This window comes from Mixophyes fleayi, chromosome 1 (genome assembly GCF_038048845.1).
Source record: "Mixophyes fleayi isolate aMixFle1 chromosome 1, aMixFle1.hap1, whole genome shotgun sequence".
NCBI lineage: Eukaryota > Metazoa > Chordata > Amphibia > Anura > Limnodynastidae > Mixophyes > Mixophyes fleayi.
The window spans coordinates 321,227,703-321,251,279 of NC_134402.1; the positions used below are offsets into that span (position 1 = coordinate 321,227,703).

Genomic DNA, 23,577 nt, shown 5'->3' on the forward strand with positions numbered 1-23,577 from the left:
TGACACACACTACTCTAATTTACAGGTTTTACGGCTGTTGGTGGCAGCATGGGATCGGCGCCTGATATTTGCAATTGGTACCTCCAGCACGACGGGGGAATCCAACACAGTGGTGTGGAATGAGATTCACCACAAGACAGAATTTGGTTCCAACCTTACGGGCCATGGATATCCTGATCCCAACTACCTGGACAATGTGCTAGCTGAACTTACTTTGCAGGGGGTAACTGAAGAGCGACCACTACCCTATTAATCAACGTTCTGGACTCTTTCATACATATGGGGCCAACAGTAACCAATGCAGAGCATTGAGACTTTTGCCCTGCAAGTTACTGCCCCCTGCTTTTCCAGTGGATTTAATCCTACCAGCACTGGAGAAGTCAACCATACTGCCTTGATGTATTTAAAGGGCAAATATGTGAATAAGATTTCTGCAGAGCATCAAAGGTGCTCAACACCATGAGTGGTTCAGTGGAGCATGGAAGCACTCTTTGCAGCATCTCAGGCTGTACGGGCAGTGCAGTGATCAATCGTTTCTTTACAAGCATGATATTATTGGGAGATAAACAGTTTTGATACAGCAACTTGCATTAAGTGATTGTTGAAAAGACAGATATTATGCCCAGATTTTGCAGAATTTCCTTGGATTAAACTTAATTTACAGTAACCCATTACTTTGAAAACTATACATGTCAGCGGCTGACATTATCTGATACTCTGTGGCAAAACACAATGCCTTGGCCTCTCTAACACCAGAAATCATCCTTTCCCTCTTACTACCCCTTCTAAGCAGAGACCAATAGCAGCCTCCTGTCTCTCATCACCTGCGTGACCAAAGTATGTGTTGTGTGAGGTCTGTGTGTGCTATACAAATCAGTATAGGTTTCTCCTTCTCAGCAATGCTAATAGCCACAAAGCTGTGCGTACTGAGCAATAAGAAACATAAGTAAACATTATTAATATATATATATATAATATTAAATGAACCAATGTGCTAGGTCACTATGAGGGATTTTGGCCACCAACAACTAAAATGTAGCAGAGTTATAGCTCATTTAATTAAAATCAAGTTTACCTTTTCTGTAAGATACATAATATATATATATGTTCATGTCTACAGTTTAAGATTATTCTTTCTTTTTTACTGATTATCTTTTTTTCCAATGCTGTTGGTGCTCTCTACAGCTGATCAAACACCTAGCGCATCATTGCATTATGACTTGTAGAGTATTTAACATTTGTAGAAAGGCTGAAATATAACAAAAAGGACAAACATGGCAGCTTATTTAATAAGATCGTGTTATGTGTCAAATCTACTAAAATCTATACCAGTCAGATGATCAGTTTCTCAATGCAATATGTTCTGCAATGAATTAGTTCATTATACTGTATTGATAAGAGTAAGATGCCATTGCACTGTCAGGACAATGAATTCAGACATTAATTCTCCAATGAAAAAGTCTCCCCTCTAATTTCTCTCATGTCAAGTATGTGTCTGGGCTCCTTTATGTGGCCCGCCAACAGTTGCCTAAATAACTTCAATGACCATTTCAGTCCTGCATACAACTGTGGCAACTACACTGACTAAAGTGCTGTCTACAACTATTTCTATGGCAAGTCCTAGTAACTTTGCTTTTCAGATCATCACCCCGAATACTCCCTAAAACGTCTGTTTTTGTAACTATTACCAGATAACGGATTCATGGCTACCTCCCCCCAAATGTTTTCCTCTATCTATGCCTAATGCAGTGCATCCAAATCTTTCTCAGTTTGAGGCACCCTTAGGGTCTCCACAATTTTTTCAAGGCACCCCTAAGCCAAAATAATTACCAAGTAGTCCCCTCACCTTGCTTACCACCAGCCCTGACTGCAGCACCCCTGTGAAATCGCTGCGACACCCCAGGGAGCCGCGCCACACAGTCTGGGAACCACTGTACTAATGTCAAGATGTTCCCTAGAGCCCTACATGAAAAGGGGAAAACATGTTAATGCCCACTTACCTTAATATGTTTACACATTTCATTTACTAACTTAATTACTCTGTTCCAAATTGCTTCTGTAAATATGACTGATATCAAGTCAAGTATATACTCTGGCGGTTTCTGCTGTATTTCTCCAAATTTCCCAAGGAATACCTTAATGGGAATATAATTATTTACTTATAAAAGCACTTTTCCTTAGAATATTAAAGCAATGGATTATACATTAGGTACACACAGGATCCATTTATATAATGCTGAACTCTTTCCAATGGACAAAAAGCAGACATGGTCATTGCAAGTAAATGCATCTGTGTTTAATCTTCTTCTATTATTATTATTGATGATGAACCTGCTTCTGAATTCTCTAACATGATTCAAGGTTGGTTGTTTAGACACTACTTCATCTGCATAACTTCAAATTACAGCCCGTTATTGTAAACAGGTGCGGTGGTGCTGCTGCGAGATGCATCATGTTCTTTACCCAGACAAAAGTTGCCAGATCTACTATGGCATTGCCCCCAGTAGCTGTTCATATAAGACTAGAGTATAAATCTAGGTAAAACAATGTCTCCACACACCAGAATTCAGATGTAAATAATTATTTCATTAGATCAACTTTTCAGAGGTGCAGGGTATCTCTACATCAAAACCATAGGGACCTGTGAAACACTGAAACATTGAGCTATTAAAATATCATCATCTGAAGTCCAGTGTGCAAAGACATTGTATATAGCTTGAATGTTGGTGTTGCGAATCAACCATCAGCACTTGGCTCTTGAAGTGTAAAGATTGTGCAGAATCCAGCTTGCTGATTTGAAAGTGTATTTAGCAAGTCTGTTCCACTTTGTGCTTATAATCTAGGACTTTATTATACATGGCATGTGAAACAACTTCCTTCTAAGAGATGAGCCTCAGTCCTGCAGGTTGTCCCAAGCGGGGGGCTACTTGCTTTATATTGGATCTTGCAAATTCATACATGCTTCTACTAAAAGACATTAAAATGAGTGCATTCCCTATATGCCAGTTAGCATAGGCCTCATTTTAAAACTCCTGAATAGTTTCCAGGCTTACTTGAAGCCTAGACAGAGCCTTAACAGAAACTGAGTTTTAGACCCAAATAAAACATTCAATATTATACTGAATTTAAAAAATGTATTTTTATTATTTGACTTTTCTATGTAGGATCCACAGGCCTCTCGCCATTAAAAAAAATATGTAAAACCAGAAAAATTATATATAGACACATTCTCGAGGAAGTTGGGGGCCTCAGACATACACTGTAATCTGAAGTGTGCAGTACAAAAAATCTGCACAGTCTGGTGAAGCTGGTTGAACAGGGTTTGTAGTGTGGATATGACTAAATGCAGCTATATGAATAGTACAGATGTCACCAAAACACATATTACTGTCTCATAAATGATGTGTTAGATCACACAGAGAATGGCAGAAAGGAGGCTGTTTTGTTGGTCCTTTGAAGCAAAAGAGGACATCTTTACCTGTCAAGAGACTGCACCACAGGCAGCTCTGAGTGCAGCGTACCACAGCATGCATGGAGCAACCCTCCCCCCATATCATAGCCACACTTGGCATGTCCTTGCATATGTGAATAAAATCCCTGTTGAATTGAACTATACTACTGTATCTATATGTGTGTGTGACAATATTTGACAGATGGACATTTGTGTAAGAGTTAGTTCTAGTTACAGGGTTGTAATAAGACAAAAGGGTGCAAAGATACCACGAGCTGGAGCAGATATAGAAAACATACCAGCCACCCACAAAGAGTAGATAAGATAATAAACATGTCTTCATTCCTGCAGTTGGCAAAGGTTCTCTGGCTGTGTATAGCCTTGGCGGCCGCACACAGCCAGAATTTTGAGATACTCCTAATTAATCAGATGACAAAACCCCTAGCTTACGCATTATGAATAAAGCTGGGGTCACAAAGGTGATTTCAGTTACTAGATTCAATATCGGCTGATAAAAAGATTAAGAATGCACTGTGTAATTTTAGGTGATTAATCACATCAGAATTGTCACCAAATTTAAGAAAAAGAAAATTATTTATATTAAAATGTACATTTGCTGCCCATATTCACCTAAAATCTTTTTGGAAAAGCAACTAACCTCCTGCTCCATTAAAACTATATGTGGGGTCTACTAAAGTCGATTTGCAGACAGTGTGATAAAAAAAAAAAAATCACGATTTTCTACTGATTTATGTGTAATTTTTCTATTCACCAAATCTTGCAAAAGTAAATTGACATAAAACACCAGACTTCCAAACCTGCAGATGTCACAAAAGCACTACAATCAGTGTAAAGCAGAGAACTGAAAATGTATTAAAAAGGTGGATTTAGTAAATAGTGGTGGAAGTTACCAAACACGATTTTAGTGGTTTCAGCCATTCAACGTTGCTTCAAAAACTAAGAGGAACGAGGTGGTAGGGGGGCATATACAGGTATTGAAAGGAATGGGACCTCTGAAATAAATCAGTCCCATTGAAATTAATCCAATAAATGAATTAAACCAATTCACAACAAGCCCAGGTTCTAGGGCTGCTTTGCACGAAGACCGAGAGATTAAGAATGGAGGGAGGGGGGGGGGGGGGGGGGGTAGCCTTGTCATAGTGGACAGCACCTGGCTGATGCATCTATAAAGGGATAAGAAGGGTGCCTGAAACAAAAAAATCACAGTGCCTCTACCAGAGATTACAAACTGTGCTGAAAAGCGCTCGGGCTCTAACTTCTCTGGCTTGTGAGGACTTAAGTTTGGGACCTACTGTGATCACTGTATAATGCCCATTGTAACAAAAGAGTAAAAATAAGTGAACAAAAAATACATTTGATGATTAAAAGACTTCTCCTAAACCCTCATTCACCACTTTATTAAATATAAAATAAATTCTTTATTCTAGCTCAGCTGTAATCAAAATGGAAAATAAACCTGTTTCTTCTTCCTACTGTCTTGATCCATTATAGTCCAAATAGGAAATATTTTATTTCCATTTCTTTTGATTCAGTATAGTCCACATGGGGATCTCCTCAATTCCCCCCCCCCCCTCCCACCCCCCACACACACTAGCACGGTGGCTTAGTGGTTAGCAATTCTGCCTCACAGCACTGGGGTCATAAGTTCGATTCCCGATCATGGCCTTATCTGTGTGGCGTTTGTATGTTCTTTCCGTGTTTGCATGGGTTTTCTCCGGGTGCTCCGGTTTCCTCCCACACTCCAAAAACATACTGATTACTGATAGGTTAATTGGCACAATAGGTTGTTTTGCTAGTGTTGGCTGGAGGCAATGTGGAATCTCAAGGACTCCATGCTTTGATCATTTTGTAGCGGTGAGTGCTAGTAAGTAGGTGGGTTTGTATTTTATGGCCGTTTTTCAGTTTTTCCCCCACATTTGGACTGGATAAAACAGAAGGGACAATTTTTTTTTACTTTGCAATACAACGGCTCAAGAAAGAATGATTTATTTTATATTTATTAAATTGGCGAACATGGGTTTGGACGACTTTTATTCAATTGTGGGTGTGTTTATTTATTTGTACTGTTATAATGTGCAGAGGTCACTGTACATTATACTGGGACTACTGAGGTGGTAAAGTTTCTACTCCAGGGGTCCCAATATTCTTCTGGCCCTGACAGCCAAGGTTGGCCAGGAAAAGCACTAACTCTTCTCAAAGATTTTAGAAAATTTTGATCAGGAAATGATCATTTGAAATAAATGATGTTTTGGGGTTTTTTTGCTTTGAGCTATACATTTTACAAGTTAAATCATATAAAACTGATTTGAATAGCAGTATTTTCCTAAGTGAATCTCATGAAATTTAATCATGGGACAGAAAATTGCTTGTGTATCTGGTCTGAAACAGAGAGAATTAAAATATTGCTCGTATGTGCTCACCAAGGACTGAATTTAAAAACCACTGAGCTAAAGAGATTGTAACCATCATTTTGAAATGGGAAACAAAAACACAGCTACATCCATCACATGTAACTTGCTCAAGTAAAATTGTTGTACTAATCCTGATAATCTAGAAAATAAGCCGTTTAAAACATTTTCAGTGGTGTAAACGGAGGCTGTGCCACACTGGAGTCCTAATTAATATAGATAAAGCCATTGGAGGTATAGCAATTAATAGTTTACAAACCCTGATATCTGTGGTATGTGGAGGATTACACAGGTCAGGAGATCTATACAATCTTTTCTGTTAGGCTCAGCTAAACTAGTGATAGTGCACCACGGTCAATCACGTACAACTCAAGGCCACTGTTAGCTATTTGTCTCCTGTAACTGCAGGCCCCACTGACTAAACTATGCAGCTGACTGTCACTCTGTCTTCTGTCAGCCTAAGGGACAGAGATGCAGCATTGAGCATTTCTATCCGAGCACTCACAAGACATTGGTGTAAGTGTAGCCCAGCCCTTAGGTCCACTATAAAGGTAAGATGAAAAGAAATTATTTTAAGGTTTTGCTGGGCAGAACAGTGAGTGTAATATGATTAACTAACTGCAATAATACTGCAAAAGAGAATGTGTGTTATACACCTCCAGAATCAGCTGCAGGAGCCAGGATATGTAGAGGCTAAAATGCAGGTCGTTCAGTGATAAATGAGGGTATTTAAAACATGCTTAACTCAGACTAAGAAACTGCTGACAAATTCCATTCATTTGGCAGCAACATAAAATTTATGACGTCGTTGTCCGCTCTTGGATGCGAAGAATACAGAATCACACATGACAGTTGACTACTTTCTTGGATTTTTATATTTTGGCCTCAGGAATTTAAAAAAAATAAATAAATAAAAAAATAAAAAATAAAAAAAAAATAAAATACAAAAATCTGAGGATCACTTGGCCATTTCTTTACAGCAATAAAAAGGGCTTGGTACAGATGCAGACCGCAATGGATTCTGTTCTAGGTGCAGTGACTGTGACTGGGTGCCTCCTCCCGCTCCCTCCTCTCGAAGGCCTGGTGTGCTCTTTGTAGATCCTCAATCACCGAGAGCAAACGTCTCGCTGGAGAAGAAAGCGTGGAACCTGGGGTAAATGAGAAAGACAAAGTACTCTAGATTTTTCATGCGATGCTAATCCACACATTAATCTTGTGTAAAGGTCATACCGGACCTTCAAATCCTCTCTCGCAGTAAACTCTAGAATCTGGTTTTCCTGAGGCTGCGCCCTCTGAGCCCTCTAAATACTTCTCCCTACGAAAAAAGTAAATATCTGATCAAAGACTTCCCAGGGAATATGAAAAGGGCCATGGTGGAAAACATATTGGGGCTGCTTTACAAACAGGTACAGAATACAATGAAAGATAAGAGGGGCATAAAAGATGATTAAAAGGCATATGGAGAAGCAGAGCATATGAAGGCAAACCCAATATTTGATTAGAGGGAATTTGTATCAACACATTAATATATGAAAAGCAATAGACCTGAGCATGTCCTTTGCTGATAAAAGATGTCTATATAGAACCTGAGCCTCTGCATCAGGATCTAAAGGATCACTCCAGTCTCCCAGAGTCACAGCCAAATGTGTCCGACTGCACCCACGCACTGTAAGATACATAAAACATAACCTGATCATAAGACATGGGGGTTTGTAATACGTATGAGCATGTTGGACTGTGTATAGGTGCGTTACCTGTACGATCAGGCTGCAGGCAGCATGTCCAGTGTGAATTGCGATATGCCCCCGGGTGGTAGGTCGGCAGCAAACGCTGGTTACACAAACTGACCTTGCGTAGGGCAGAAAGCCACTGATTCAGCTCATTTACATTCTGTGCAGGGAAAAAAAAAAAGTATACACCATACTGTATTTGTGTCCGTTACGCTTGAATTGCATTGAACATGCTTCCTTTATGTCTATCAACTTGTAACAGTAGTAGTATTCTCAGCATCTCATACAGTATTGTAGACATATCTTCTAGTACTCCCAGTTTACATGGATCTTATACTTTAGCCCTACATCTCACCTTGCACTGTATATACATTATTTGGCCGCCCTGTGCCTCACTATCTTGGGTAATGATCTGCATCATGTTTGGCTGTTGAAATGCATTTTCATCTACCCGCTCCACAGCACAGATCCGCTGCACTGGTATTGTAGAACGCACCTAGAAAAATTAAAGATCTTTTAATACAGACAATGGCAGCACAGTTTACACTTTTAAACTGTAACAAGTATTAGGGTCAGCAGATTTAAAATTATTATGTTTTTACCATAAGTCTTTAAATCTAAAATTTAAGGAAATTTGGTGCTTCAAAACACCTGAGGTCCACCAGCCTTGTCTTTCCTGAAGGCTAATGGTAATCTTGGCGTTCACGATATTTGTTGTTACCATGTGGTGCTATAACCATTTTTTCTGGTTCCTCAACTATGAGCCTCTTGTCCACCTAGATCAATTGACTGAATAATGTCGTTTCCCCATGAATTAAAGCTCCATCCATACTTCTCTCAAGTCTTTTGTCTATGAGAAAAGTATAAATAAATCAAGCGCGCTTAGCACCCTCCCTACTCTGGGCTTTCTTTAATTAAAAAACCCAAATGTTCATTTGGCGTTAATAAGAATAGCTTCAAATGTTGGTCCAACAGAGGAACAATCATTTAACAGGATCAACTCAGAGGTTTCTGACAGATGCTGGAGAGGATGTCCTTGATTAGGCTCATTCCTGTACCTCCGATGTCACAACCATGTCTCGCCACCTGAGAAAACTAAAATGTGGCACATTATTGTAGCTGCCATCTAGTGGTAGATTGGAAATCTCCCTCCGCTCCTGTGAGACAAGCAGACTACACCTCTCCCAATATCTGTGGTCTTCCGCGCCGCGGCCTCCCTATTTCATTTCATTGCAAATCAATAATCAGTCACAATGCAGGAGTTACGTATATAGAGTTATAGTGTAGAGTGTAAATAGCATGGAACTTTGCTAGATGAACTAATATTTTATATTGAAACCTGCAGCTAAGCCGACATGCAGCTAGCGCCATGTCTGTATGTTACCTGCATATCTGGCATAAGCAAACCTGCTCCTGCATGCAGACAATGACGGAGACCGGCCAGTATTGCAGGACATGCTGAACAGTGCTCATATATCATATATATATTATATATATATATATATATATATATATATATATATATATATATATATATATATATATATATATATATATATATATATATATATATATATATATATATATATATATATATATAATGATAAAGATGGCAAAATGTAATTTATTGCGGTGATAAAACAAATGACAGTTATCGCCACAATAACTCAACTTATAAATAGGCCCCTTGCACATTATCCTGTTTGTGCTCAATGCTTCATATGGTCTGTTTGCAGCTGCTTCATTACCGGACTCAGGTCATTTGTATTGGTGACATATCTGTATCACATATTGTGTGTCAAAATGCAAGATGTGCATATAAGAACAAATACAGAATCTGGTACCAAATAGGCCACTCACCTGCCATTCTGGAGATTTGGCATAAGAAAAAGTCTGGCTACAGAGCCAAAAGTATCTTTTCTTGAAAGTAAAACGGGTCACCAGATTGACAGCTTCTGCTTTCCGCTTGTGTAGGAATCCTTCCTTAATAGTGACGGATGGGTGAAAAAGTGTACGAGATGTGTGGCAGCACTCTACAGTAGAGAGATACAGATGTCAGTAATGGGGAGAGAGGTTCAGCAGTGCCTTGAGAAAGAAAATTAGAAGAAAATTAAAATATCCACATATAGTATATGAACTTATCTATAAAAAGTATTTTTATTTTCTTACTTCATGGAATAAAAAGATTTATTTGGGTCTTCTTACCACTGCCCAACACAAATAGACTGTGAAGTCCAATAAAATAAAAACAATTGTAAAAAAAAAAAAATATAGCAATAAAAAAAAGGAGTAGACAGTAACTGATTACATAACTGTGTACTATATTTGCTAAGATACACCTGAATAAACCCTGGGGCAAGCAGGTTTTCAGAGGTCACATAACTAACAAATTGGAGTCTATTTGTGTACAATGTAAAAGTGTTCATTTGATTTAAAAATAAATACAATTGAAAAGCAAAAATCAGGGGACTAATATAAGAAAGTGTCATAGACTTTTGATAGTTCCATATTCCAACAGGCTGTCATAAAGAAATGAAGCGGATACGACATATACTTGCCCACTCTCCCAGAATATCTGGAAGACTCCTGAATTCCAGGCAGGTCTCCCAGGAGTGCAGGCCATTCTCTCCCATCCTACCCATCTCCTAGTGAATGGGTCCTCCATGACGCAATTTGATGCAAATTGTGTCACTTTGGACCTGCCCTTCAAGGACAAATGATGCAACTGTTTCAATGCGTTGTGGGACTAAAACTATGCGATTTGAGGCATTCCCCCCCCCCTCCCTCACACTTACACTTCACCTCCTCTCTGACCTCATGGAGGGGACAGAAAAAAAGTTAGCAAGTATGAAACTATGACAACTGTACATTTGTCTAGCACAGGCCATCCTCCAAAACTGGGCATCTGTCCCGCAAGGGCACTTGTTAGGAAGACCACCAAGAAAGCAATGGCAACTCTGGTAGAGTAAGAGAGTTTCATGGCAGAGCTTCATTATAAAATAAACATTCAAATTAAATACAGGAAATGGTTATTGAAAGGCTCCAATAGGAGCAAGGATATAAGAATATTTCAAAAGACCTTTAATATTCTCTAGAGCAGTGTCACTTCAGTCAAGGATGGTGGCAGGAGCGTATTGCTATGTCGATGCTTCAGTGACTGGATACTTTGCCAAAATAGAGGGGGGGGAGGGAAAGAAAAAAAAAAAAAAAAAAAGCCCAAAATAAAGACAATTCTTGGACAAAACCTACTGCAGCAGGACTAGGCAAAAGCCACATTGGTTTGGCTTCAATACAAAATACATTAAAAAACAAACAAGAAACATGTTTTGGAGTGGCTAATCAGACATGAATTCCATGAAGAGTCTGTGGAGGGATTTGAAACTTGCTGTTCGTCTATATAGTTCCCATTCAAAATTATGACACCCAGCAAATATTGCCAAGAAGAATCATCAGCTATTTATATAATCACCATTAATTCTGCAGCGCTGTACAAAGTCCTCACTCACATCAGTCCTTGCCCCATTGGATATTACAGTCTAAATCCCCTAACATACACACACACACACACACACACACACACACACACACACAGAGACTAAGGTCAATTCAATAGCATCCAATAAACCTACTAGTACGTTTTTGGAGTGTGGGAGAAAACCGTAGCACCCGGAACAAACCCACGCAAACACAGAGAGAACATACAAACTCCTCACAGATAAGGCCATGGTCAGGAGTTAAACTCATTGTCCCAGAGCTGTGAGGCAGAAGTGCTAACCACTAAGCCACTGTGCAATTATTGTAGTTTCCAGATGTGCAAAACTGTAGATAGTTATCCAAATAGACTCACAGCTGTAGTGGCAGCTAAAGGTTGTAATTGATTAAGAAAGAGCTTTAGAGCGGCTTTTGATTGGACATTACAAAATATTGTATGGTCATTAGTGGCAGCTCCAAAATAAATCCATTTTAATTCCATGGTATAAAAAAAAAAAAAAATTATGACAATGCCAGAGGGATGAGTACATTTTATAGCCACTGTATGTAACCGGAAGTGTGCAAAGGATGGGGTTTAATGTTACTCTTAGGTGAGAATCAGCAACATGTATCCTGATAATATTTTAATTCAGATGAATAGCTGTCTCAGAGATAAAAAAAAACATTTTGAAACAGATAGAGGGAGACAGATCGAAGGACACACAATGGAGCTGATGCTGAGTTTGAACGCATGTTTATCAAAAATAATAGACACATAAAATGCATTGACTAAAAGACTGCATTAGAGTGCATGTGCAAAGTTGGACAAGTTGCAAGTTGTGTGCAGGTCTGTACGAATGGCCTTTGTACCAGATCAGGCATATATCAGATACACTTACGCGTGATTTATTAATCATTTGTTCTGATCGTAAAATGTGTCTATAATAAAATTTAAAAAACAAGAAGAATAAACAAAAACCCCTCAAATACAGCAGGCATAACTCTCTTTCTAGTGTTCTATGCGAGTGTGTTTTAATCTACATCATAAAAAAAAAAAAAAAAACAACAACTTTTAAACAATATCACATTAGACTACTCCTTTCTTTTACATTTTTATATACATCTGCTACATGAGAAAAATCTGTTAAGAAAGGGAAGACATACTGTTGGAGAATATATCTACTACTAAAGATTTCGCTTAAGGTCTACTTAAAAAGAGAAAAAATATATATTTATAGTAAGTGCACTACTAAACGAGGAGCATTATTAGTTTGGAAACACAGTTTTCTCATCATGTGGAATTTTGGGACATTTCGCCAGACAAGACTTGAATTTTGGACACTTGTTGTCTCTTTATTTTCTCACTGGTTTTGACCAAATTATAATTTATAGAGGCATTAACATTTTGAAGAATTACACTATGTTATCCTTTTAATTTCCTCTACCTTCTTTCTTCTTATCTTCATCTTTCAAAAAAAATGATATCACAAAAAATTTAAGTATTCTTACAATTTAATATTTTTGGGGGAACACCAATAGCCAGCATCTCTCTCTTTATACATCATTGTTATAGTATTGTCTTTAAATTTATGTGTGATTTCTATAAGAAATCTGGGCTGCAACTGTGTAGAGCACTGTGAGAATGTATCAACTTTCATTTGTCTCATCTCCTTCTCAAACACAAAAAACTATGCTAACATAAGCTCACAAAATCTTATAATATATGCATTAGCAGTGACAAAAGCACCTATGAGCTTCAGCGTTGAAACCACAGTCAGAAGCAGCTAGCTAATGCTGGTGACTGTCATCAGTACGTATTTGATCCTGTCATCATGCACCCATATCCGATAAGGGCGTACAGTCATCTCTACTAGTCTGCATCGGTTCACAATTATGCAAACACGCCCATACTCTTCTCAGCCTACGTTCAACCACACTTTTCCTCCTGTGTTCCCCCTCTCCAGCCACAAGCATGTGTCAGACACGAGCACATCTACATGCATGCAGGTTTTTTGCGAATATGCATAGTATAAATTTCGGTTTTTTGTGAACACGTGTACATCCAACCCAGCATCAGACCCAATGTGAAGGCGAGAATTAAAAATGGCAGAACAGAAGTAGGATATATTTTAGGAAGTTGAACATTAATGTAAGCAGTCAGATGTGCTTAGACAGTGATTGATACACATTAATACTGCCACACACCAACATCACTCTCCATATCTATGAGTTTGTCCAAGAAATCCCGTAATTGTCCCACACTCTGTTGAATTAGAGGATGTAAAGGAGCCATCCACTGTTCCTTCCCGTGACCCAACTGTTGTCCAAGATTTCCAATACTCTGTACTGCCTGAATCATAGAGATAAAAATGTGTTAGTATTAGATAGTCTTGTTTCAAGGAATGTAATCACAGTAACCAAATGTATTGTAACCAACCAATGATCACCATCAACACTGAAGCCATCATTGAACATATATCAATACAGCGTAGCCCAAGATCATTACTAAAATAATACATTTATGTTGTAAACTAGGGGACTACTGTATGGTCCAGCATTTAATGTCCACTATATGCGATGGCTATGAGATAACTTTAAGAATAATTGTTAAACTGAGCACCATTATACTGCAAAATGTTAGTTTGGAAGCAAGACACACAAACATGCATTGTATGCAAAAAGCACAGACTACAGCAACAATAAATATTGCAAGTAACATGCACTACAAACAAAACCCAAACAGAATGACAAGAGTTTAGTTTGCCCTTCTTCTGAATGGTACCTTAGCAAGCAGGAGTAAAGTGCGCGCGGTGCGTGGATCTGCATGATGCTCGCGTAAGTGGAATAGTTTAGGAGTGAGGATGGCAGGAGCAAAAAAGCGCAAGAAGAGGAAACCACTGATGGCGGCATACTTCACGTCCTGGGTTCAAGCAGAAAACATTATTAGACGTACCCAGTACAATGTATTCTTGCCACCATATCTTATCACAATGCAATATTTTTACAGTCAGGAGGGCAAGATATTAATTGTTGAAGGAAAACAATGAATTCCTTTGTTTTGTTGTTGTTTTTTTTAACTCTTTATTGTATATAACACAAACTAACAATAAAAGCATAAGATATATAAAGTATCTATCAAACTTATACAATGTTCTCTTGTTTTTTTATTTTTAAGTTAAAACATAACAAAAAAACTAAGAAAAAAACATTTGATATGTTTCATTTCCACTTCGATAAAAACATAATACTGTATTGGTTGAAAGTCCTGAAAAAGATTTGAACACAATCAACGATCGCAACTAGTAAACTGAATATATAGTTAACAAAACGTGAAAAAAAAAACAGAAAACAAAAACACACACACACACACACACACACACACACACACACTAAAAACTAGACTACATAGAACAAATAATCTAAGCCATCTGCTTTCCTTTTGTTTTTCACCACAAATCAATTCTGTTACCTAAGGAGTTAGGTTTTAAAATTAGTGCTCAAAGATGGAAAAAAAATCTGTTCTTATTTTCACCTGGTTGGATGGTCCCGAAAACTGCTCCTCTACACGTTTATGTAGCTGCTTGAAACAAAGACGCATACCAGATGGGCATTGCTCTACTGAGCCCAAGATGGCGTTCGTTATGTCACTTAGGTAACCCCTCAGAGACTCCACACTGCTCTCACGGATCTGCTGCTCTGTACCTGAACCTTTAAAAGAGATTCGTCTGCAAAGAAGGGGCAAGAATTTTTTTTAAAAATACTCAACCCCTCCTTGATGCCAATGAACGCTATTGTCAGGCATATGTACATTTAAAAGACAGAAAATAATAAAAGGAAGTATTATGGAGAACTATTACCTACTGCGGTTCAGATCAATCTTGCAGGGATCAAGTTCAACATATTTCTTCTCCTCAAAGATCCTGGTAATTATAGGCCGCAGTACTTCATGAAGGAATGGCATCCCCACTATCTGTCAAAAGACAGCTAGACTGTGGGTTTCACTTATAAATCAGAAAATAAAAACAGTTCAATCCATTCTACACAATGATGCCTAGGAATATGCCTTGTGCTTATATTACTTCCAGTTATTGGACTGGCCATTGGAAAAATCAGTCTGTGCTCACTTTTGCAGAATTACACAAAGTAACCCTAGAACCAGTCCTTTATTCATTTTAACTTTCTCTCTTAATATACAGGCTCGGTCCAGCCACATTTACGGTGTGCCGTAAAGGGGGAATTGGGTCTATCCCGTTTGTACATTTGAATATTTTTGTTACACTTGTGCTTTTTGGTATAAGAGCATCTAAAGGGAGCAATAGGAGGCCTGTTGAAAATATAGCAGATAACGGATCTCTACCACCTTTAGGGATGTGTATAAAAATCCAAAAACAAAACAATACTGTATACACCTGAATATCCCCATAACTATGTCCTCTCCACCCATTCGAGTGTCGTATAGTGCAAAACAAAATCTAGTTTTTATATGTGGGTACAATACCTGGAGCACAAGTGAATATAGCCACAATTACAGTTGTTTATATAGCATATCAATATTATGCAGAGCTTTACAGAGAATATGTAATCATTCACACCAGCTCCTGCCCCAGTGGAGCTTACATTCTATGTTGCCTAACACATGGACACACACACACACACGCTAGGTTTCGTTTTTGTCAGAAGCTATTTAAACGAACAGTATATCTTTGGACAATGGGAGGAAACTGGAGCACCCGGACAAAATCCACACAAACATGGGAAGAATAAGATCTCCACACAGATGGGTCGGAATCAAACAAATGACCTAAGCACTGTAAGTGATGCTAACCACTGTGACACCATGTTGCCAATTTAGCAAGAAACATCTCACTCTGCCCAGTAGGTCCCACCAGAAAATACATAATTTGCACCCCAGCAGACACTGGCATCTTATATCTCAAATCCATGCCCTTCCCCGGATGAAATCACAGTCATGAAAAAAAGACGCTTTTATAGAAAACGTCAAATGCAGAGAAAAAAGGGGTGACAAAAACAAAAAAACACAGAGGCACAAAGATTCAGATGGAGCTAGAGGGTAGTAGAGGTGAAAAGGAGGGCAGACAAATCATAGAAAAAGCTTTAAGAGAATCCACATGGTTTCATGTTACCTTCATATATTGCTCCATTGATTTTGAAGCAAGAGAGTTTGATCGGAAGAGTGTATTTGGGTCGGCTAAAAATGGAAAAAACAAACAAAAAAGAAACACTTAAATGTCTTGCAAATGAGTAAGAGCAACAAATTTAAAACAAGAGGGAACTACATATGGTGCGACCACTACGGAACGACAAAATGAGGGGGGGGGAGGGGATCTTGCAATGGTCACCCCCCACCTTGCTAACTCATAGTATCACTATTCCAGAAACACTTCTGCCAGGATGAGTGTCCGGTCTCCAACATGAAGATGGTTGGATGTACTGGGGGTAGAAATTATATGTGGATTGATGGAGTGGAGGATACGATACTTTAAAAGGAAGGATCTGACAAAGGATCTCACCAGTTCGGTTCACCTCGCGCATATTCAGTTTGTCGAGGAAGGGTACTGCCAGCCCCTGTCCCAGAAAAATTTTCACCAGCTTAACTGCCATCTCTTGCCGGCTCTCAGCAGAGCACATCTCCTCAAGAAGAGCCAGCACACTGTCACAGTCTTCCTGCATAGAACATAATTGCATGCATCTCACATCTACACCCACAGAGGAACACAAGTGCTACCCTCTACAAGAAGCAAAACCACCACCATCATCCCACCTGTTCATGTGATTGGACCGACTCCACAAGGAGCTGGATGAGGTTCTGGTAATAGAGAGAGGGCAGAATTCTCTCCTCCGATAGGTTGACTTTGACACGCAGGGACCCAAGCTTCCCTCTGGAAGACAGAGTGACAAGCAATGTGACAGGCTCAAAATAGAAGACACAGTAACATATACAAACTGACTACATACAAAGGCAATGACAACATTTACACAGTGATGTTGCGCACAATAACACTACAAAGCAATGTATATCTCAGGACATGTACACATAATATAAAATGTCAATTTTATCTGATCCTGTTATAGTATGTGTATACAAGTCATAAAAGGACTTGCTAAAGTTACTTCAAGTTTATGACGTAAGTGTGTCCCCCATGGCACTGATGTAGACTATGTATGATGGGCCATCTGTTGTTCTAGTGGTAATCATCTAGAATAATTTTGATTTGCATTATGTAGTTTGTGGGCGCCTATAACATGACACGACTTTTCTTTCTGTAAAAAGATGTTAAAGTATGGCTTAGTTTGTTCCTTGTGCTTACTGTATATTCATTGCTCTTATGGGTTGTGTTATGCACCTTTTTCAAACATTTAAAAAATAAAATATGCAATAAAAAAAGTAATATTTTAAAGTGTACCTGTCACCATGCATATCTGATTACCTATGTATTAGGCTTTTTTTTTTTGTTAAGAAAAGTATTGTTATTAATTATTTTGATTTTTATTCACTAACATTTGGTAGTGGCTCTAGTATGCAAATGAGAGAGAACAGAATATGTTTTGTAGTGTATTAAAAAACAAACAAAAAAAACACAACACTCATTTAAATTCTTAATATTTTCAGCTAGACAAATCCCTCCAGGATGTTTTAAAGCACATCAGAGTGTATTTTTATGATGCAGTGACAGGTTCACTTTAAAGAGTTGCCCCAATCCTCCCTTTCTGATAGAAACACCATGGTATGATCACAGAATAAGCATAGTTCTACCCATTCTCCTCCTCCGTGTTTCCAAAAGGCAAGAGACGAAACCAGCCAGTCACCGCAGGATTTCTCTGCAAGGGCTCCAAAGGGAACCACACCTGAAGGGGTTTTGACAGGGTGAGTGATGGAAGACATTGTTTAAACATGCGATGGAGTAAGAGAACAAAGGAAAGTTATTTGATACAAAAGGTGTATATATAATGACAGATGATAGGAATGAAAGATAAAAGGTAAAAAGGAATGAAAGCAGATTTTAGAGGTGCGTCAGGCACTTACACGACCAAGGAAATCATTCTTTCCAACCATATCCCAGTCCCAAACTTCAATGCTGATCACTTGATCTCCGGGATCTAATTCTTCTATTCCTCGCAGGTCGAACTCCAAGACATCATTCCAGCGTGGAAAACGCGTTCTTTTAATCACCTAAAAACAAACCGTATGGTAGTATAATGCAATTTCACAGCAATAGGGAGAAACTGAGAAGCAAGAGAATTGAAACGCATACAGTGCTATATTATCGCACATGGCTTATTAATAAAAGGAATGCCCGAGTGGATGGGGATCCTAATCTGTGGCCTTGGACTTATTAGAGCCATCCCTGGCATGAGGACCGCACGTCCTAGTGGGTTCTTAGAAATCACCTAGGCAGATTTTGGTTGCAACCAAAATGCAGTTTATTCTGTAGATGGCAATACAGACATGTGGATAGAAAATCACTAGACATATGTGCAGGAACAACATACACATGTGACGAAAGTGAAGTTAGAATAATTAACATAAATATGCACGGAATGCAATAACATGTTAACCAATGCATAGGTACAACAAGTGACAAACTGTAAGGCAGCAAGACAATCGCAAGTGTCTTTATGCTTCCATTGCACGAGGTAAAAATTTAGATATATATAGATTATATATATATATATATATATATATATATATATATATATATATATATATATATATATATATATATATATATATTTTTTATTATTTTTTTAAATTGCACTGCATGGTTTCACACCTGGCCTATAAAAGGAGCCTTCCCTGGCATTGGGGGTTGTTCCTGGTGGTTTGCACCTCCTACAGTATTAGGTTTACAGCAGGGATCAGCCCCACTGCCCTGACTGGCTCAGTTCCTTGCTTATCAGCCTAGGACTGGATGCATAGGCCGACAGCCAGTTAGGGCAGAGGGCTGATTCAATCCTCATCTCTGATGATGCAGCGGACACAACTCTCATTTTCTTCTCTGCTCCTCACCTTCCCTATTTCTCACTTTGTCTCCTGCTTCGCTTCACTCCCCTGTGGTTTCCTAAGTTTTTTCCCCTTCCCTACTCATCCTCCCACTCTCTCTTCCCTGCTGCTTCTCACTATCCCCTCCATCTACTACTTTTACTCCTACCTCCCCTGTTGATATGGGCCAGGCTCCCCTCCATACTGCAGCACATTGGCTATTGCCAGCTTCCCAGTGTGCAGAGACCATACGGAGGAAAACAGTGGAGTCTGATCTGCAGAGCTTGAGTGCTGTGAGGCAGACAATTGCAGTGTAGGGGTATTAATGTAATGTGTGTGTGGTGAAGGGTATTAATGTTATGTAGTAGGGCCATTAATGAATTGTGGGGGCTGGTAGGGGCTATTAAAGTAATGTGTGTGGGGGGATGGTTTTACATTTATGCAATGTGCTATTAATGTAATGTGGGACTATTAATTTAATGTAGGAATTGGTGGAGTCTATTAATGTAATATCAGCAGTATTAATGTAATGTAGTGGGAGTATTAATGAATTGTGTCTGCTAGTGGGGGCTATTTAATATGGGCTCTCTTTATTAAATGTGGGGTTGATGGAAGCTTCTAATATATTGTACAGGCTAAGAATGTGCTAGCAACAAAGCTTAAGACACCAGCAGGTAATCAAAACGGCAAGAACAGGCAAGAGAGCAGCACAGTCTGCCAGCTGTCCTTATTCTGGCAGTATAGTCTTGATTTTGGTTAACCGTCCTGAAAGTCCCTGCAGTTCTGACTGTTGGAGATATGTTGAGCTTCTCACTGCTCTCCCAACATGCCCTTACCCTGCTGTGGGGTCTGGTGGAGAGGAGCTCAGCATGCTGCAGTGCACTAGATAACACCCACAAGATGAAGTGGAAGCATGGGTTATGTGCAGAGAGACATCCTCTGTGACAGCACCCTGCTCAGAACCTTACCCACATGGAACAAACAGAGGTGGGAGCTGTTGTAAAGTCCAGAGCACTCCTAGACGGGACATTGCAGCAGGTAGGAACAGGTGGAGGGAGGTGACTGGGTGTACACGTGACAAGTGGGGGAGGGCATATGTCACATACATAACAAGGGGAGAGTGTTGAGGGCATTCTTCACCTTCTGTACCCTGCTCTTGTCACATATGGCCCTTCTCTTGTGCACAGGCCCACTAAATTCATTATCCATGACAGGTGCATTTCATGATACAAGTTAATCATTGTCCTTGCAGAAGGCAACAAAAGTGAAAATGCAAATCGTTAAAAAAAGATTTTCAATATTTTATGGATGTATTAAGCATTCCTTTCTCAGCAGGTGACACAAAGCCTGGTATATATTTAGCCTAGCCCTATCTCAATGTTTAGCAAACACTGCTACACAGTTTGATGCTCAATAAATGTTCATTTTCACAACAAGCTCTTAAGACCAATAGACAAAGATGAGTGTGTATATTCATTTTAGACAGAATTCCCATGCCCAGTAGGATGTTAGACACAGGTGTTAACAAGCCACATATACAGGGGCGGAGGAGAAGCATACTCACTGAGGTTTCCAAAGTCTGATTGTTGCAGAAGATACGAACAAAGGGGTCTGAGGTGCCAGAGATGTCTCGGGGTGCCAAGTCTCTGAGGAAGGGACAAGAGGCAACGAATCTCTTATAAAGCAAAACAGGTTACATGGCTAACCGGATAGTAATGAAGAAATAAAGCCTCGTGCACTCAGCTAGCAATGAGTATGTCATTTTAATTAGCCTATATTATGCAATCATTTACATAAATATTTTTATTTACACTAAATACATTTTCATAGTGAAGCTACATGTTTTTCTCTCTAAATTTTGCATTTTATTTATTTTTTTTTTTGTCAACACTATCAAGGCAATGTAAATGGTCATCTAATCCAGACTACACAGTTAGTAAACATAGTATAACATTATGGTGACCATATACAGTTCTGGTATGACAAACATGCTATTTCATAAACCAGAACATTGCATTGTAACTCAGTGCACACCTGTACCATTAATCAGATATTTACAGTGCAACATTTCTATATGCCCCCAGCAGATTCATGTATATCTGACCATGCACATTGGGATACCCATCATTTTATTCTATGCCACAGCATGTTATTTTGAATATTAATATCATCATTCCCTCTCATCTTACATACATGGGATTTTTGCATGTGAATGGCCTTACATAGACTCCCCATCTCTTTCTTAATTCCAGCTATCCCTACACTTCAAATGATTGCTGTGTTGCTAAGCGCATAAACCTGTTGCTAGGAAACCACAATCTTTTCTGCTTCACGCTGGGAGCTGGCAAATTGTCATTAAATGTCTAGATCTGAGGTCATATTTCCCAAGCACATACATTCGTTAAAAGACCTTCAGAGGAACATATATATATATATATCTCAGAGTCTGAAAAGCGTAGCGATATCGGGCACACTAGCCTTATCATTGTCTGGGATGGGGTAAGACTGGGCAGTGGCATTGGTTCTCTGATGCCACGGTGATGTAAATAAGGATTATTGTCACTAAGCTGACATTTATAAGGAATGAATGGTATGTTGGAGACTGCAGTTTAGAGATTTGCTGTTATACAAAAGAGGCATGTTATAATTTCAAGACAAAAGCCTTCATCAGACACCTTTGGGAATGGATCATAAGAGAAAATAGAGTGTGCCATTGTTATAATCATGAGTAATACGGATTCAGAAAGTAGTGGAATTCAGAGCCAACAATGAAATAGAATGAGGCCTCAGGCAACTGCATAAAGACAAAGCAAAAACTCAAAGGAATAATATTATAGAGGAATTCAATATTAAAAACCGGGAGATCCATAAATAAAAGTGTTACAAATGTATTCTAAAATTTAGGTTCATCTCAGGGAAGTTTTCAGAAAACTACAAATGTAGCATTGCACACCCTAACCTTTTATCTCTTAAAATGTTGACAGTAGGAAAACGTTGACGCTTTTATCTGACATCACCACAGGGCTACATGATGAATCTGCTACTCAGGGTAACCCTGCACTATTTAATTCCTAATAATTTAATTTTTAAACACCATCATTGCCTGAGCAAATGTCTTCATGACAACAGCTATCTAGGGTAATATGTTAATTGTCATAATTTGGAACAAAGTGCTATGAAAGACTTCTGATTTATACACTTTACTACATTGGGTTCATTGTTCATTTCTTATAACGCCAAAACGTCCTTGAAACTGAAAATAAGACACCCTTAAAGAGTTAACACATTTCATGAAGAGTAGGTCAAACCTCACCAAAACATTCTGGCTTTGTTGTGTGCACAACAAACATTGGTGTTTAACACTTAAATAAAACATGTTTAACTAATAACGAGTTAGTGATATATGCAAAACTGCTTTGTAATCACAAACAAATATATAAAAATATAAAACATAAATATATACTGTACACGTGATTGTTATCAGAGATATATATATATATATATCTCATCATTTTATAGTGTCCACAAGTATAAGAATATTTTCAGGTGATTTTTACCCCAGGAGTTCTGCCCAAGTGGTAAAGTGGATCATGAGGATGAACGTAACTATTATTTTATAACAGCACACTATGGCCTTGGGCAATGTGATTATGGGTTGAGATGCACTCACTTTACCAGCAGGAAGGATAACTTTGCCTAGAGGTGACACATTGCATTATTGATATCTTCCTGCTCATACCTGTTTATGAAGACATTTCCTTGCTCAGGTAGAGTTTCCTGGATCATACCAAGGGGTACCCCTCAGGGGCTGCACGTTTGTGTTTTCTGACACGCAGTTCTGAATGAACTCACTAATCAGGGTCCTAGTATGGAGGTCAAGATGTAATACACATCACTTTAATTCTCTCTATTGTCACAAGACTCTGGGCTCCCTTCACTATGGCAGGAGGCTTGGAAGGTAATTTGTCTTCACAAATAGGCTGTGGTTGTCAATCACGCTGGGAAACCAATAGGTATTCTAATAATAACCCTCCCTCATAGGGACAGGAAAGCCTGCAGCTACCCTTCACTTTTGCATGAGGTGAAGGTAGTAGGATACATAACAGTATGTGGGCTTGTGGCAGTAACACACTTTACTCATTTATGTTATATATGTACGGCCCAATCCATTTAAAACTAGGACAATTTTATCCAAGGTGATATGAAAGATATCTAATGATGTGACATTAAGAGAAAAGAGTATAGCTTTTTTTGTAAGAAAGTTGCTTTTCTTGTTATGTAACAATATTATCTCTCTCATCATAGACTGATGACAGAAGTTGACGAGCCCCATTTCTTGTCAAGATGCTAAAATGACCACAAAAGGTGTTTGTTTTTAAGCTAAGTAATTTGCTAAAACTAATAATTACTATATATGGCAAGTTATTTCAAGCAGATGGTCGCGCCAACAAACCAGTGGCATGTGATTTGTAGGATTTGTCATTCTGCCTGTTC

General features: G+C 38.7%; 2 protein-coding genes across 5 annotated transcripts in view; one reads left to right on the forward strand and one right to left on the reverse strand.

Annotated features, from left to right (window-relative positions):
- The window catches only part of DTX1 (deltex E3 ubiquitin ligase 1), a 62,176-nt gene extending 61,509 nt beyond the window's left edge, over positions 1–667 (forward strand). For all 4 annotated transcript variants that reach the window (XM_075213694.1, XM_075213712.1, XM_075213703.1 and 1 more), the window contains exon 10: positions 26–667. In XM_075213694.1, the coding sequence (XP_075069795.1) occupies positions 26–253 (228 nt within the window). In that variant the 3' untranslated portion in view covers positions 254–667. The remainder of the gene's footprint in view (positions 1–25) is intronic.
- Positions 668–6,737: 6,070 nt separating this feature from the next.
- RASAL1 (RAS protein activator like 1) overlaps positions 6,738–23,577 on the reverse strand; it is a 53,034-nt gene continuing 36,194 nt past the window's right edge. The window contains exons 6-21 of the mRNA XM_075213735.1: positions 20,648–20,729; positions 18,127–18,273; positions 17,857–17,948; positions 16,864–16,981; positions 16,613–16,766; positions 16,226–16,290; positions 14,939–15,051; positions 14,614–14,806; positions 13,864–14,001; positions 13,287–13,431; positions 9,471–9,643; positions 7,966–8,106; positions 7,635–7,770; positions 7,426–7,546; positions 7,116–7,195; positions 6,738–7,028 (exon numbers count right to left, since the gene is read on the reverse strand). Coding sequence (XP_075069836.1) covers positions 6,907–7,028; positions 7,116–7,195; positions 7,426–7,546; positions 7,635–7,770; positions 7,966–8,106; positions 9,471–9,643; positions 13,287–13,431; positions 13,864–14,001; positions 14,614–14,806; positions 14,939–15,051; positions 16,226–16,290; positions 16,613–16,766; positions 16,864–16,981; positions 17,857–17,948; positions 18,127–18,273; positions 20,648–20,729 — 2,020 coding nt within the window. The 3' untranslated portion in view covers positions 6,738–6,906. The remainder of the gene's footprint in view (positions 7,029–7,115; positions 7,196–7,425; positions 7,547–7,634; positions 7,771–7,965; positions 8,107–9,470; positions 9,644–13,286; positions 13,432–13,863; positions 14,002–14,613; positions 14,807–14,938; positions 15,052–16,225; positions 16,291–16,612; positions 16,767–16,863; positions 16,982–17,856; positions 17,949–18,126; positions 18,274–20,647; positions 20,730–23,577) is intronic.